Here is a 13,915-nt window from a genome sequence, read left to right on the forward strand (position 1 = left end):
AAATATGTGACACTGTTGCTCATATCTTTGGCTCTCCGATGGTAGCTACTCCACGCTCGATAGACTGGAGTTACATAACCACCGGAGTGGTTGCTATGCTCAGGCACAAAGAGCTAGTAAAGAAGAAGTATGTCTGGGGCCTCCATCTCTGCATATACAACATCCAATATGGTGTCTTGGTATGGAAGGGCCGCATTCCTTTGGACTGTAATTACACTGATGTCTCTGATAGTTTTCACGTCTTGGCGCTAGAGGAGGGCAGTGGGATATTGGGTATCGTGTTTCAGGACGACTCAAATGCAAGGACATTCAGTGAGACTGTGAGTAAGTGGATAGAAGAAGGACTCAAGGATGACAAGGGAAAGCCTCAGCATGAACCTTCCCCAAAGATCAAATTCAGGAAAGAAATGATTTCAAAGCCGTGCAACTTTCAGCATGTTCAAGGCTCCCAGGCAATCGAGGAGTGCATAGAGATAGAAAGAATCAAGGGACACATTCATGCTTCCCTGGCCAGTTTTAAACTAAAAGATGGGATAGACGGAAGCAGCCCGGGGAAACGTGCCCCGTCAAAATCAAAGAAAAGAGAGCCCCCGAAACCAAAGATCCCTTTTAAAGAGATTGAAGCCCCCACAACCACTGTTGATGCAACTGATGGGAATGAAGCTTCAACGGAGCTCAATAATGGAAGCTCTCATCATGTTGACATTCCGCCTGGCGGAGACCCCGTCCCATCATACTCATTCCAACCAACGCCACCACTCTCACACCATCAGCACATAGAGCCACCTCCACTCCAGCAGACACACCTACTGGGTGCCAATAATACAGGTGGGTCAGACCCTAGTCAATCTAGTAGTTCCAACCTTGGGCGTTTGTCCCCGCTCAATCTAGAAGATGAAATAAATTTAGCATTTACAGCCTCTCTAATGCAAAGTAGTCTGGGTGATCAGACTATTAGCTTCAACGACTGAGCCCTCTCTCTTGTTGAGGCACATGTTATTTGGTATTTTAAGTGAGTTTATTGTGTGCTTACATCAAGTATGTATGTGTATATGATTGCTGTCTGATAATTTCATGGTTCATTTGTTATGTGTGTATATATTGTGTGTGTACTTGGATTAGTTCCATGCCTTGTAATGCTGGGAATGTTTAAATGTACATGTGTAGGTTGTTGGGGAGAAAGGGACATATAGGGGGAGGCTGTTTAGGGTGGCTGGGTTTGGCTAATTGGTACATCTTTTAGCTTCCTAGCAGTGTTTTGTTGTACTGTAAACAAGGGCACGCCTACAAAGTGTATTTCAGGTTGTGTTGATGAGGATATTGACATTAAACTAAGAGTGATTATTGAATATGAATAAATTTAATGGATTAATATTGATAATTTTGTATAGTTGGGTTGACTGTTTGATTTTTTCTTTAGAAATGTTCCGTGGCTACATGTACTATTAGGAATAATAATGAATCTCATCTCTTTCTGCTACCAGCTGTCTCTATCAATCGATTTCCCTCCTTCCTCTCATCTCTCTCTCTCTTCGTGTTATTATTTATAATTCCAAATGAATTTCCTCTATAAAACTTTAAACTCTTTAATTAAACAGCAAATTAATTATCATTTTATTTTATGTGTACTAATAATTTTCTTTTCTCAAACCCTACTGCAATATTGCTTATGTATCACACATCAGTTATTATTATTATTATTATTATTATTATTATTATTATTATTATTTTGTTATTGTGATTATGAACAAGTACCAGCCAGGTTTGGCTTGTTGCTTTATCATCAATATTTGGCTAACATGACAAAGATTGTTTTTGAAGCTGACGCTGCTTTGCTTACTATTTATGCATACACCAACCAATACACGCTATTGAAAAGGCAAATGCACACACGCGCACATAAAATTTCATCTTACGCTATAATTTATTATAAAAGAGTAGTATGTCACAGATAGTTGAAGTAGTACCCCATATGCTTTTTATCTATTCAGTGAGGTTAATGATAACTGGCACATATGCGGCATCAAAACATAGCTTTAGTAAGCGAACTTTAATTGCTACTGTATTATTACTAAAGGCTAGTGTCTGGGGAATTGATTGTTGGTGGTTCAGCTACAAGAGAGTGTAGTAGTTAGTGGAGAGGAGAGAGTGTGTGTTTGAGAATATCAGGTGTGAATGTAATGCACATGTCCCAGTCATTGTAATTACCATAAAAGGAAGGATAGTATTTTCTTGGCAGCAATTATGACTACTAAATTGACTTCATAATTAAACACAAACAACAAATCTAATAACTACAGGAAGATGAGAAGAATGATACACATTGAGTTAGCAGAAATCTTCCAAAGTCAGCAGCTGCCATTTACAATGTCTCTACTGGACGAATCTGAAGGAGACAGAGGAACTGTTCCTGGAATCACAGCTGGGGTTAAACAATGTGAACAAACAAAAGTAAAATTAAAGTACAATGAAGTTATTAGCAACAATTTAAAGATATTTCAAGACTCAATTCATGGAGCGATTGAGCTACATCCACTTCTAGTGAAGTTTATTGATACACCTCAGTTTCAACGTCTTAGAGACATCAAGCAACTTGGTAAGCAGCACAGCTAAGGATTCACATACACATTCAATTTACTCACATATACTAATAATAGGTGGAGTATACTATGTGTATCCTGGTGCATCTCACAACCGTTTTGAGCACAGCATTGGGTTTGTTATTGATTTTATGTATTGTCATATCTCTTATATTGCCTTTCAGTGTGTGCTATTTGGCAGGAGTATTTATTGAGCAGCTTCGTGAAAGGCAGCCAGAGCTAGGCATCACTGATCGTGAAGTCCTTTGTGTTAAAATTGCTGGTCTTTGTCATGATATGGGACATGGACCATTCTCTCACCTCTTTCAAGACCTTTTTATGACAAAAACAAATCCTAAATTAAAATGGAGGGTATGAAGTATGAACTTGTTAATGCTCATTTTTATAATCATTAAGCATGAAGAAACTTCTAAGGAGTTATTGAAGCACCTTGTTGAAGTAAACAATTTGCACGACCAACTTTCAAAGTATGGGTTAGATTGGAAAAAAGATTCTCTCTTTATTTTTGACCTAATGAAAGGAAAGGTGTATTTATTTTTATATCAATATTAATACAATTATCTCACTAATTTCTAGACTGAAGGCTTTGATGAAAAATCATTTCTATATGAGGTAGATCAATTATAGTTATGATAATATTTACAAATTTCATCCAATTTTATGTGTCTGTAATGTGTACATAATATTGGTAGATAGTAGCTAATGGCATCAGTGGTGTGGATGTTGACAAAATGGACTATCTTCTTAGAGATTGTCATGGATTGGGGATGAAATCAACTTTTGATTGGAAGTAAGCTTTTAGGAACTTAGAAAAGAAAAATACTATTTATGAATATATGTAGGCGGTACATGCTCTGTTGTCGTGTGATTCAGGCTGGTGAGGACAATCAGTATCGCATATGTCCTAGAGAGAAAGTCAGTTACTGATTTTTTACTTTTTTGAAATATTGATTAAGGAGTATGAGAGCTTATGGGAAATGTTCCATATGCGTGATCGCTTGTTCAGGACTGCTTATCAGCATAAAACTAAAAGATTAGTGGAATTTATGTAATACTATGAGTCTATGATTAACTTTTGCATAATGATAAGCAATATTTATGTTATAGGCTTAATGATGCACTAGTAAAGGCAGATCCTTTTCTTCTAATACGAACAAAGAGGTTTGGTGTTTATAATAATATTACTTTCAATTAATGTTGTTTTTAGTGATGGACTAGTGAAAATGTCTAAAGCCATAGGGCATATGGATGCATTTACTTTACTAACAGATAGTGTCTTTTATCGTATCAAAACAAGCAATGATCCTGATTTGCATGAAGTGAGTACCGGTATAAAACAATATAGTCATGCATGACTCTTTATACATTAAATAGTCACAAGAACTGCTTGAGAGGGTTGAAAAGAGAGATCTATACACTTATATTGATCGTTTTCTGGTAAAAGAATCCGAACCATCTACTCCAACTAATCCAAGAGTCACTTCTACAACACTAAGACCTGATAATGTATATCATTTTGTATTTATTTATGTTTATCCTGCAATTATAGACTGGTATCGAAACAAGAATTGCGGAATTAGCTTGTGAAAGCAATGGTATACAAGAAACTGTCACTAGAATGAAGGAAATGATCAAGCTTGATGTAAGGCAATTAATAATTGTTTTTTCAATGTTATTTTTGCAGCAAGTACATTTCAACTTTGGAGAAAATAAAGGGCCCAATCCAATTGATAGGGTTTACTTTTACATGAAAAATTCACCAGACAAACCTGTACTTATAAAAAGTACTCAGGTGTGTGTTATTATTATTCTGTCATAATGCATGAGATCATCAATTATAGACACCTGGAACCTTCTTTCCTAATCATAAAGATTTTGAATATAGACTGTACTGTAAGAGCAAAGATGAAAGCATTATAGAAGCAATCAGAAGGTACCTACAAAATATGGCATTATACCTCCAGATTTTGTTTTTCTTACTCAGTGGTTTAGTTAAATTCTGCAAAGAGAGGAAACATGCTTTTGAAATACCTCCAGTGAGTATAAAAATACTTTGCACAATTTTTTAATCATGCTTTGTTGTAGGGTGAAGATATTTAAATTGATTAAGCATCTAATATGAACACTGACATAATATTAAACGTACATAATTGGCTACATAATACACTGTGTGTTAGAGACACTATTGCACTATTAGACCTATTAATAAAAAAATAGGAATGACGGTGGAATATTATATAAATTTAATTGAGTTAATTATTGTTTCAGCAGAGTGTGTAGTTTTCTGCAGAATTATTATTATTAATTATAAATTATTATTTTTAAAAATAAATTATTATTAATTAAACTAGTAATAGGCGTGGTCAATTTATTAGGCGTGGTCTCAATTACCATGGCGACCGAATGCCACAGTAGCAGTCGGCAGCATTAGGACTTACAGCTCTCCTGGTAGGTAGCTATGGACCCAAGGACGCTTATCGTGAAGCTATCATCAGTTTACAGGTCAAGGAGTTCCAGGTCGATCACTTCTATGCTCTCACTGTAAAGGTCCAGCTGTCAAAATGTCGAACAAAATGTCAACCATTAGTCATGGAAGGCGTTCACCTTCACTCAATCAAAGTCATAGGCCAGTGGTATCAACACAATCACGTACTCCTCATAGACCTCCCATTACTACTGATTCAAGAACTATTGTAAACAGAGTGAGAGAGAAAGTATCTCAACCTCCTTCATCACCATGCCTCTCCGATGCAAGGAAGAAACGACAAAATGAGAGACGAACTGATCCCAAATCTTCTCCTGTTCATTCTTATTCTGCCCCTCACTACAACTACTCCTCTTCCTCATCTTTTAGAACTCCTATCACTGGTACTAGCTCTCATAATATAGCTCACGATAAACGAAGCAGTCAATCTCTCAATACTCAAAGGGTCAATAGTGATGGCCGCTATCATCACCATCATGGGGCATTAGCTAATAGTGTGCTTCATAAAACGACGCCTCTCTGGAATGCAGAGAGAGAAACCTTGGTGGAAACAAACTACCTTTATCGTAGTCACCCGGCTCAACCCCATACTAGTTATACCTCCAGTTATACAGGTATTAGCTCACCTAGTCTGAAACCACGAACCAGCTCCATATCACAGACACAGTCTCAGACCTATGCCTCTTATTCACCTTCTTTTAATCACACCACAACCATTGCTCCTGCTATAGGAGACACTACTGGGGTAAGACACATTCATCGGGGTAGCCATTCAGTTGATAGTATTCCTGTGGCTGGAATAAGAACTTCACCTGAAAGTTCTGTATCTCCTCTGCCTCGGATACCAAAGAGGCCATCAATAGATCTCGTTTCGGCACAGCTGGACAGTAAAGTGTCCAGCAGGAAGATAGTGACAGTTCCATCATTGCTTACATCACATAGTGGACTCCTGGGTCTTTACAACTCTGGAAACACAGTAAGTAAAGGTGTACATTTTGGATTTTATTTTAATTTCATGCATAAAGAATGTGCTGAGAAAATGATTATTATTATTTTTATGTATATCTTCTTAAAGTGCTACATGAACTCGGTCCTTCAGTGTCTGAGTCACACCAGACAAATGACAGAGTTCTTTCTCTCGGGAGATGCAAAGGCAGAGGCTGCAGAAGCAACTAGAACCAAAGCAAGAAGGAGTTCACTCGTTAACGGTACATACCATTGATATATTCTTATGATGAACTTCATGTGTTCCTCTCTTCTTGTAGCTTATACAGAATTCTTAGAGCAGATGTGGAAACCAAAAGATGATAAAGCAGTAACGCCTAACCATTTACGCTCAGCAATGTCTTCCTTAATTCCAATGGTCAGGACTAGCGAGTAAGTATGGCTGATGAGTTAATATTTTTGATTGTCTGACAGACAACAAGATGCTCAAGAGTTCCTCCAGTTTTTACTGTGTTGTCTACACGAGGAGACAAATAAGCCAAAAAAGAGACTAGAGTCTTCAGAATCCTCATCATCGACTAACCTTACGTAAATATACACATTATTACTATTATAGGTCTTATTATTATTATTATTTTTCCAATAGTCCTAGTGAATTGGCACGCTCATCTTGGAAGAGGAGTCTGAGCTATGACAACAGTTACCTCTCAGGTATAGCAGTATATACTGTCATCTCTTCCATTTTATATTCTCCTTGTTTTAGATCTCTTCATGGGTCAAGTTAGAAGTACACTAACTTGTACTACCTGTAGGAACACATCCTTGAGTTTTGAGTCGTTCTGGAGTCTTTCCTTACCATTACCCTCAAAATCAAAATCGTAAGTCATGGTTTACTTATGCAGGGATTTTGGCATTTAGTGCTCATGGAGCTATTTATTAGTGGGATTGTCAAGTTCTTCAAAAATTGGGCCAAAGCATTATTTGTCAAAAATGACTAGGAGAGAATTCTCCATTTTTATAATTTTTTTCTGATGCATATACACGTTCTTAAGTTGCATACAAAATTTAAGCTGATTCCAATCAAAATTAGATTTTTTTATAAATTTTTTAAGTTACTCAAAAATTGGGCCAAAGACCAAAGGCTATATATAGCCTTGGGTCCTTGGCCAAATTTCACCAAAAAAGGCTAGAAGAAAATTCTCCATTTTTATAATTTTTTTGATGCAGGTACATGTTCTTATGTTGTGTAGAAAGTTTGAGCTGATTCCAATCAAAATTGGATTTTTAATAAATTTTAAAAGTTGCTCCAAATGCCATGTATTGTATATTGTAGTTCTTGTTGCTCGTGAAGCTCATACTGTTTATCACACTTAGCATGCTTTATGGGAATCATTGCTATTATGTGTACATAATATCTGCATGTACACACAATTTTAGTCATGAAATAAATGTATGATTTATGATGTGTACATGTACATTACATAGGCATTCAAGTTCCCTATTCATCACTATATCCGACTGTTTCCAGTTATACTCAGCAGAAGAGAGACTAGATAGTGATAATCAACCAGTCAGTGATTCATAAGACTAACAGTTAAGTACACTGTGTATTGTAGGTATGTACCAAGTGTAAATCATCACAGCCAAGCACAAAGAAACTAGATATTCAGATATTTCCAAAAATTCTCATATTACGTGAGTCATTATTAGCTGCTACCTTTGTATTTATTGTTTATTTTCAGATCTTAAAAGGTTCACGGTTCGAAATAGATATTGTACCAAACTGCCCTCTAATGTAAAAGTACCAACTACTGTCACTGTCGAGGAAATAGCAGTTGATAAAGGTGCGTCGTCATAAATCTGTTAATAATGTCACTATGTCATTTTTACTATTATAGAATCTGTTAAATCGTTCAAATATGAATTGTATGGTATCATAAATCACTCCGGTACCATTTCATTCGGTCATTACAAAGCTGAATGCAAGCACAGTGGAAAGTGGTACACCTTCAATGATAGAGTGTAAGGAATACCTCATTATGCCTGCAAGTCTTACTAGGTTTGTATTACTTTATTTTAGTGTGACATCGTCTTCAGAGGCAATGATAACAAATCCCTCTGCATCTCCATATGTACTCTTTTATGAAAAAATCGATCGATAAATTTTAATAGAAGTCTCCAGATACTTTGGATAGCACGTAACTATTGTTGCTGGTTCAACCGAAATTTTATTTTTTGTATCATTCCCTTTATCAGTGTATATTTATTGCTTCAATCAAGACTGGTACTTGATCAGTCAATCAGCATTGTACTGTTTTGTGTTAATAATAATAATATTGAATAAGAAAATAGTTATGTAGATCTACGTGTAAAATGATGCTATGATTGGAAGTTGTGACAACTGGTTTTGACAACTCTTTCCTGGAACTATAAGCAGTAAATCATAATGAGTTGATTCCTTGAGTAGTTTATTTAATAGCTTATAAAAGAAATGCTACTTACTAAACTATTTTATTTCTTGAGCATAGTGCAAGGAGAAACAGTCATGGCACGACAATGGATCCCCTCAGAGCCCTTTGATCAGAAACCTGATTGGCTTGTTACTCTTGTGCAAAATACACCACGTTTTGGGCCACGGAGAATCTTTGGAGTTCGAAAGAGTGACCTTATAGAGTTTGAGAAGAAGGTTACAGTGCAGCTCACTAGGGAGTTTGAGGAGCCACAGGAAATTGGAAGAAGCCTCATTGATATCGACTGCAAAGAGTTTCGTAACAATGGAACTTCAACAGATCTCTACACAATAGAAACAGCAAAGACAAAAAAGGAGCAGAAAAGGAAGTCCTATAATCTCAATATTGGTAAAAGATTTGCTAGCAGTGGAGAGTTTGGGTTTAGTGTTGGTGCTGATTTCTTTAATATTGGTGGGATTGGAGTATCATCAAAGTTGAAACTAGCAAAAGAGAAGACAAAGGAAGTAAGCAGCAGTGAAGAGCATACCAGGACTCTCTCTAACGAATATGGCTTTGATGGTGGCATACCAGTCCCTCCAAAAACTTTTATCAAAGTGAATATCAAGACTTATGCTGTCTCATACAAAGCTGATGTTCATATATTAGTAAAGATGCCTGTTGATGCAATATTACAAGTATTGGCTCCAAGAGTAGAGACGTGTTCATGCGGTGGGAGCAGGATGATCTGGATAACTGCTCAAGATTACCTCAAAGCCTTTGTAGAAAGAGCTGATGAACCTAGATACGATCCAGATCACAGATTGCTAAGCTATGAAACCAATACCACTCTACAATATCTTGGAGAGATAACAAAGGTGGAGGTTCATAAAGATGATGAACACAAAATGGAATAATAATAACTTTAATGATTAATGCTGATGATTGACATTATTATCCGTATTATTATTATTATTCTTATTAGTGACTATAATAAGTATTATAATTATTACTTTTAGTTTGAAGTTTCCTTACACATAATGCTTTCATATTAAACCTACTGACTATACTGCTATCATGCACTATAGCTTAGTTTGTTAGTAGTCTAAGTCTAGTACACAATAGATTTGTATTGGTATATCTAGTCAAACCTATTTATTCCCAAGGGCATAGGCAGGATTTTTGGAATGAAGAGGCAAACACCTTATAGGACCCAATAAAACTGTCTTGAGTATACAGAAGTGTCCTTATTTTATTAATACACAATTTAATTTGGACAGTATCTTTTAGAGTGTCCAAAATAGCAGGTTTGACTATGTGTTGTGATAATTCGCAAGTTTATTCATACTACACACAGCAAATTCTCAGTGAAGCCTATACCGTCCACTTATTATGATTCTTGGAAAGAACACCCCCACTCTTGACACTCTAAAGTTTTGATTTTAATTCAAACTCTACCTGGAACTACAAATCAAACCATTCATCATGATAGTTGATTCAACTCTCATTCTAAGCTTGTAGCCATGGAAATACTCATAGCTATAAAAAGAGTGACCCTTGCTTACAAAGTTACAAGCCAGTAACTTTTGTAGTCAAAACACACTGGGAAGCTAGAATGGCTGGATTTTATAACGAGAACCCATTTTGGATAAACAAGATAATCACTAGCAACCCTAACCGCTTTGGACCAAGAAGATTTGTAGGAGTTCGTAAGGCAGACCTGGAGGACTTCCTTGGTAAACTGGTTCTCACACTAAAAAAGCCAGTTGAGGAGCCTACTGAGGTAGGAAGGAATGTTATTGATATCGATTCAAAAGAGTTTCGAAACAATGGGAGCGAAACGGATAAATTCAGCCTAAAAACTCAAACAACAGATGAAGTTCAAGCAAAGAAGACATATCAGCTAAAAGTTGGAAAGAATACCACAATTGGGGGAGAAGCTGGCCTTGAAGTTGGTGCAAAGTTCTTTAATGTTGGTGGAGTTGGAATATCAGCTAAAGGAAGCGCCTCACGCACCAAAACTAAAGAAGAGGTAACTACAGAAGAGAGCACAAGGAGCCTCTCGCAGGTTTATGGGATTGATGGTAAAATGGATGTTCCTAAAAATAAATTTGTAAAAGTGAGAATAACGACATATGCTGTCTCCTACTCTGCAAAAGCTGAGTTAATTGCTGAGATGCCATATAATGCATACTTAGAAGTTCTTGCACCAAGAACAGATTGGAAAGGATTGTGGGGTCAGGCCTGTTGGTGCAATAAAACTTACATTACTGCACAAGATCTACTCCAAGCCTATACTGAAACACATAACCCAATCGTTCCTGACAGAAATACTGGAATAGCAAGGGTAGATTTTACATCCGAATTGCTGTATCTTGGGGAAGTTACAAAAATTGACAAGGAAAGTGAAGCTCCTATTTCAGAAGCACGTCCCCTTGAGGAGCCTAGAGACTTGAAATAATCTTTGAATTTGTATCTGCTTAGAATTTTAATTTTTTAAATTTTTTGATTGTGTGTTAGACCCTTGAGATTTAAGTAACTATTAAGTATTATTCTGCACTTGATTTAAGTGGGAGGAATGGCAAATCTATAGATTAGATCTAGGTGGGGCTAAATAAAAATTTATTGTTTGCGTGGGTGTTGATGCTATCTGATAAAAGGAGCTGAACTCCAGCAGGTATTCTAAGCAGAAAGGATGTCAGTGCTAGCAGATCTTGTAGAGAAACCTGACTGGGTTGTTGACTTCATTGTAGGCCGCAGACAACGCTTTGGTAGGCGAGATATAATTGGAGTACGTAAAAAAGAACTTCGTGAATTCGTGAGTAAACTCTCTATACACCTTACCAAAGCAGTTGAATCACCAGAAGAACGAGGAAGAAATCTCATTGATATACAGTCTAAAGAGTTCCGAAATAATGGCACACATCCAGACGTGTATGTGCTCAAATCAGAAAAGAAAAGCAAGATACAAAAAAGGAAATCATATCAGCTTAGCATTGGGAAAAAGTTTTCTATTGGTGGCCAAATAGGCTTCAACGTTGGTCCTGATTTCTTCATGGTTGGGGGAGGTGGAGTGGGAGCTAAAATAGGAGCTTCTTATGAAAAAACCACAACTAAAACAGGCCGTAGTGAGCAGAGGAGGACCCTCTCTCAAGAGTATGGGATTGATGGAGATGTGCCCGTCCCCCCAAAAACTTATGTCAAATTGAAGATTAAGACATATGCTGTCTCTTATTCAGCTCAAGTATATGTCAATGTATCAATGCCACTAGATGCGTCTCTAGAGGTAATAGCTCCAAGAAAAGGACTCCTTAAATCTTTCAACTGCAATAGGTCAGTCTGGATAACAGGAGAAGATTTCCTCAAACTCTACACTGGTGAAAGAACAAATCCTCAATGCAACCAGCTCCGAAACACAGCAAGCTATGATCTTGTCACGACTCTACAATATCTTGGTGAGGTTACTAAAATTGACAAAGAAGATGAAGAGCCAATAATTGACTGAAGATAAACTATAGATACCAACATAATTGTTAAAATAATGTATTTAAAAGCAGACTATAATAGAAGAGACTTTTTTAAATTTAAGAATATTATATTACATAAACTTGTTTACTTTTTGTTAGAGTTTCTTAAGCTGTTCCAAGAAATATCCCATTTCTTTTACATATCTCTAATCATGAATAACAATTAAGGATGCCATGATAGTAGCTACACTTGGTTTCAAGTTACACTGCTATATAAAAGAGGGCTACAACAACAAGCTAACTACTGGCTAACACTTTCGAAGAAATGGCAGCTCAAAATAGATACAATGTACAAAGTGTTCAAAATGAATTAAACAGGGCAGTAGCTGGAGCATATTCTGAGAAGCCATACTGGCTGGCAGCTCTACTCCGCCAAAATGAAGATTTCTTTGGAGCTAGAAATTTGATTGGAGTTCGTAAAAGTGATTTAGACACCTTTGTAAGCAAACTTATTATTACATTGCGAGAATCTGTTCCTGACCCAGTGGAGTGTGGTAGGAATGTGATCGATATTGATTCCAAAGAGTTCCGAAACAATGGGAGCGAAATGGATACATTCAAATTGAAGACACAAACAACAGATGAGATTGAAACAAAGAAGACATATCAGCTAAGCGTTGGGAAGAACATCACGGTTGGGGGAGAAGCTGGCCTTGAAGTTGGTGCAAAGTTCTTCAATGTTGGTGGAGTTGGTGTATCAGCTAAAGGAAGCGCCTCACGTGCTAAAAATAAAGAAGAGGTAGCTGCAGAAGAGACCACAAGGAGCCTCTCACAGGTTTATGGATTTGATGGAGACTTGCAAGTTCCTCCTAAAACTTTTGTTAAAGTGAGAATAACAACATATGCTGTCTCCTACTCTGCTAAGGTTCAGCTGCTAGCAGAAATGCCTGAAGATGCAACACTAGAGGTCTTAGCTCCACGAACAGGGTTTTTCAATTGCTGCCGTAATAGAAAAGTTTACATTACAGCAGAAGATTTTTTAAGAGTATACACCGAAACAAGTGCAAACCCTCGCTTTGAACGTGGACTTGTGAAAGTGGACTTTGCTGCAGACTTGCGTTACCTTGGAGAAGTTACAAAAGTAGACAAGGAACGAGAAGAAGCCATTGTAGAAGAGGACTAAAAACTTTTGCTAGGCCCGCTTCACATAGTTGAAAATATAACTATTATAGATAGTACATATATACATTGATTATTTTGATCTACATTTCTTAGTTATTTTTTTAAAAACATTAGTAACAATTATTATACTATTGTGAGTATTAAATTACATTGGGGTGGACTGGTTGCACATAATAAATATTCTCAAAGCAGGCAATTGGAGGTCACTTTGTAATTTTTGTTCCAATTTTAATTTATTATTTAAGAATTATCATGTGGTACATATATTATGTTCCATTAGTATAATGTACATTGTTACGCATCAAGTATTTTCTATTTAGCAAGAATAGAATTTTTATACACTTTCTGATACATTTTGTAGAAAGTTTGAGCTCAGATGATTCCAATATCTTGGCTTTAAGAAAATTTTTCATTTTAATAATTTTTCATGTGTTCTTATGTCATGTAGAAAGTTAATTACAATCATAAATTTTTAAAGTTACTCAAAAATTGGGCCAAAGTCCACTAGTGCTTTGGTTGAATTTCATCACAAATGAATACAAGAGAATTCTTCATTTTTATAATTTGTGACCATAATTGACAAAAGGTACCTTATGGCGGATTTTTAAATTCATCATTATAATGAAAAATATCAACCTGTGAGTGCTCTGTTAGTCAAAAATTGTTTCTAAAAGTTACATAATAACTTTTTGCATCCTCTGGAGTACTGAGTTTTATGTTAAATGGAGTTCAGGAAGGTGGAATTGTTAGGCTATAAAGACCAATTTTCCTATCCGCCATAAGGTACCT

General features: G+C 36.4%; 2 protein-coding genes across 2 annotated transcripts; both read left to right on the plus strand.

Annotated features, from left to right (window-relative positions):
• The first annotated feature begins 735 nt into the window (after positions 1 to 735).
• On the plus strand, positions 736 to 4,905 carry LOC100635149 (deoxynucleoside triphosphate triphosphohydrolase SAMHD1-like). The gene is made up of 17 exons (XM_019997408.1): positions 736 to 1,012; positions 1,421 to 2,451; positions 2,494 to 2,596; positions 2,658 to 2,715; positions 2,765 to 2,951; positions 2,997 to 3,125; positions 3,177 to 3,212; positions 3,293 to 3,390; positions 3,443 to 3,515; positions 3,557 to 3,648; positions 3,708 to 3,761; positions 3,808 to 3,919; positions 3,975 to 4,106; positions 4,150 to 4,392; positions 4,442 to 4,533; positions 4,585 to 4,636; positions 4,686 to 4,905. The coding sequence occupies exons 2-17, from the start codon at positions 2,305 to 2,307 to the stop codon at positions 4,698 to 4,700; spliced, it is 1,623 nt and encodes a 540-aa protein (XP_019852967.1). The 5' UTR covers positions 736 to 1,012; positions 1,421 to 2,304; the 3' UTR covers positions 4,701 to 4,905.
• Positions 4,906 to 4,975: 70 nt separating this feature from the next.
• On the plus strand, positions 4,976 to 8,361 carry LOC100635273 (ubiquitin carboxyl-terminal hydrolase 2-like). The gene is made up of 11 exons (XM_003387053.3): positions 4,976 to 6,061; positions 6,161 to 6,293; positions 6,351 to 6,462; positions 6,505 to 6,618; positions 6,677 to 6,741; positions 6,794 to 6,908; positions 7,516 to 7,600; positions 7,647 to 7,725; positions 7,773 to 7,874; positions 7,929 to 8,052; positions 8,111 to 8,361. Exons 1-11 carry the CDS (start codon positions 5,162 to 5,164, stop codon positions 8,190 to 8,192), a joined length of 1,911 nt encoding a protein of 636 aa, XP_003387101.3. The 5' UTR covers positions 4,976 to 5,161; the 3' UTR covers positions 8,193 to 8,361.
• The last annotated feature ends 5,554 nt before the right edge of the window (positions 8,362 to 13,915 follow it).

This window comes from Amphimedon queenslandica, unplaced genomic scaffold (genome assembly GCF_000090795.2).
Source record: "Amphimedon queenslandica unplaced genomic scaffold, v1.1 AMPQUscaffold_13373, whole genome shotgun sequence".
In the NCBI taxonomy this organism is placed as follows: Eukaryota; Metazoa; Porifera; class Demospongiae; order Haplosclerida; family Niphatidae; genus Amphimedon; species Amphimedon queenslandica.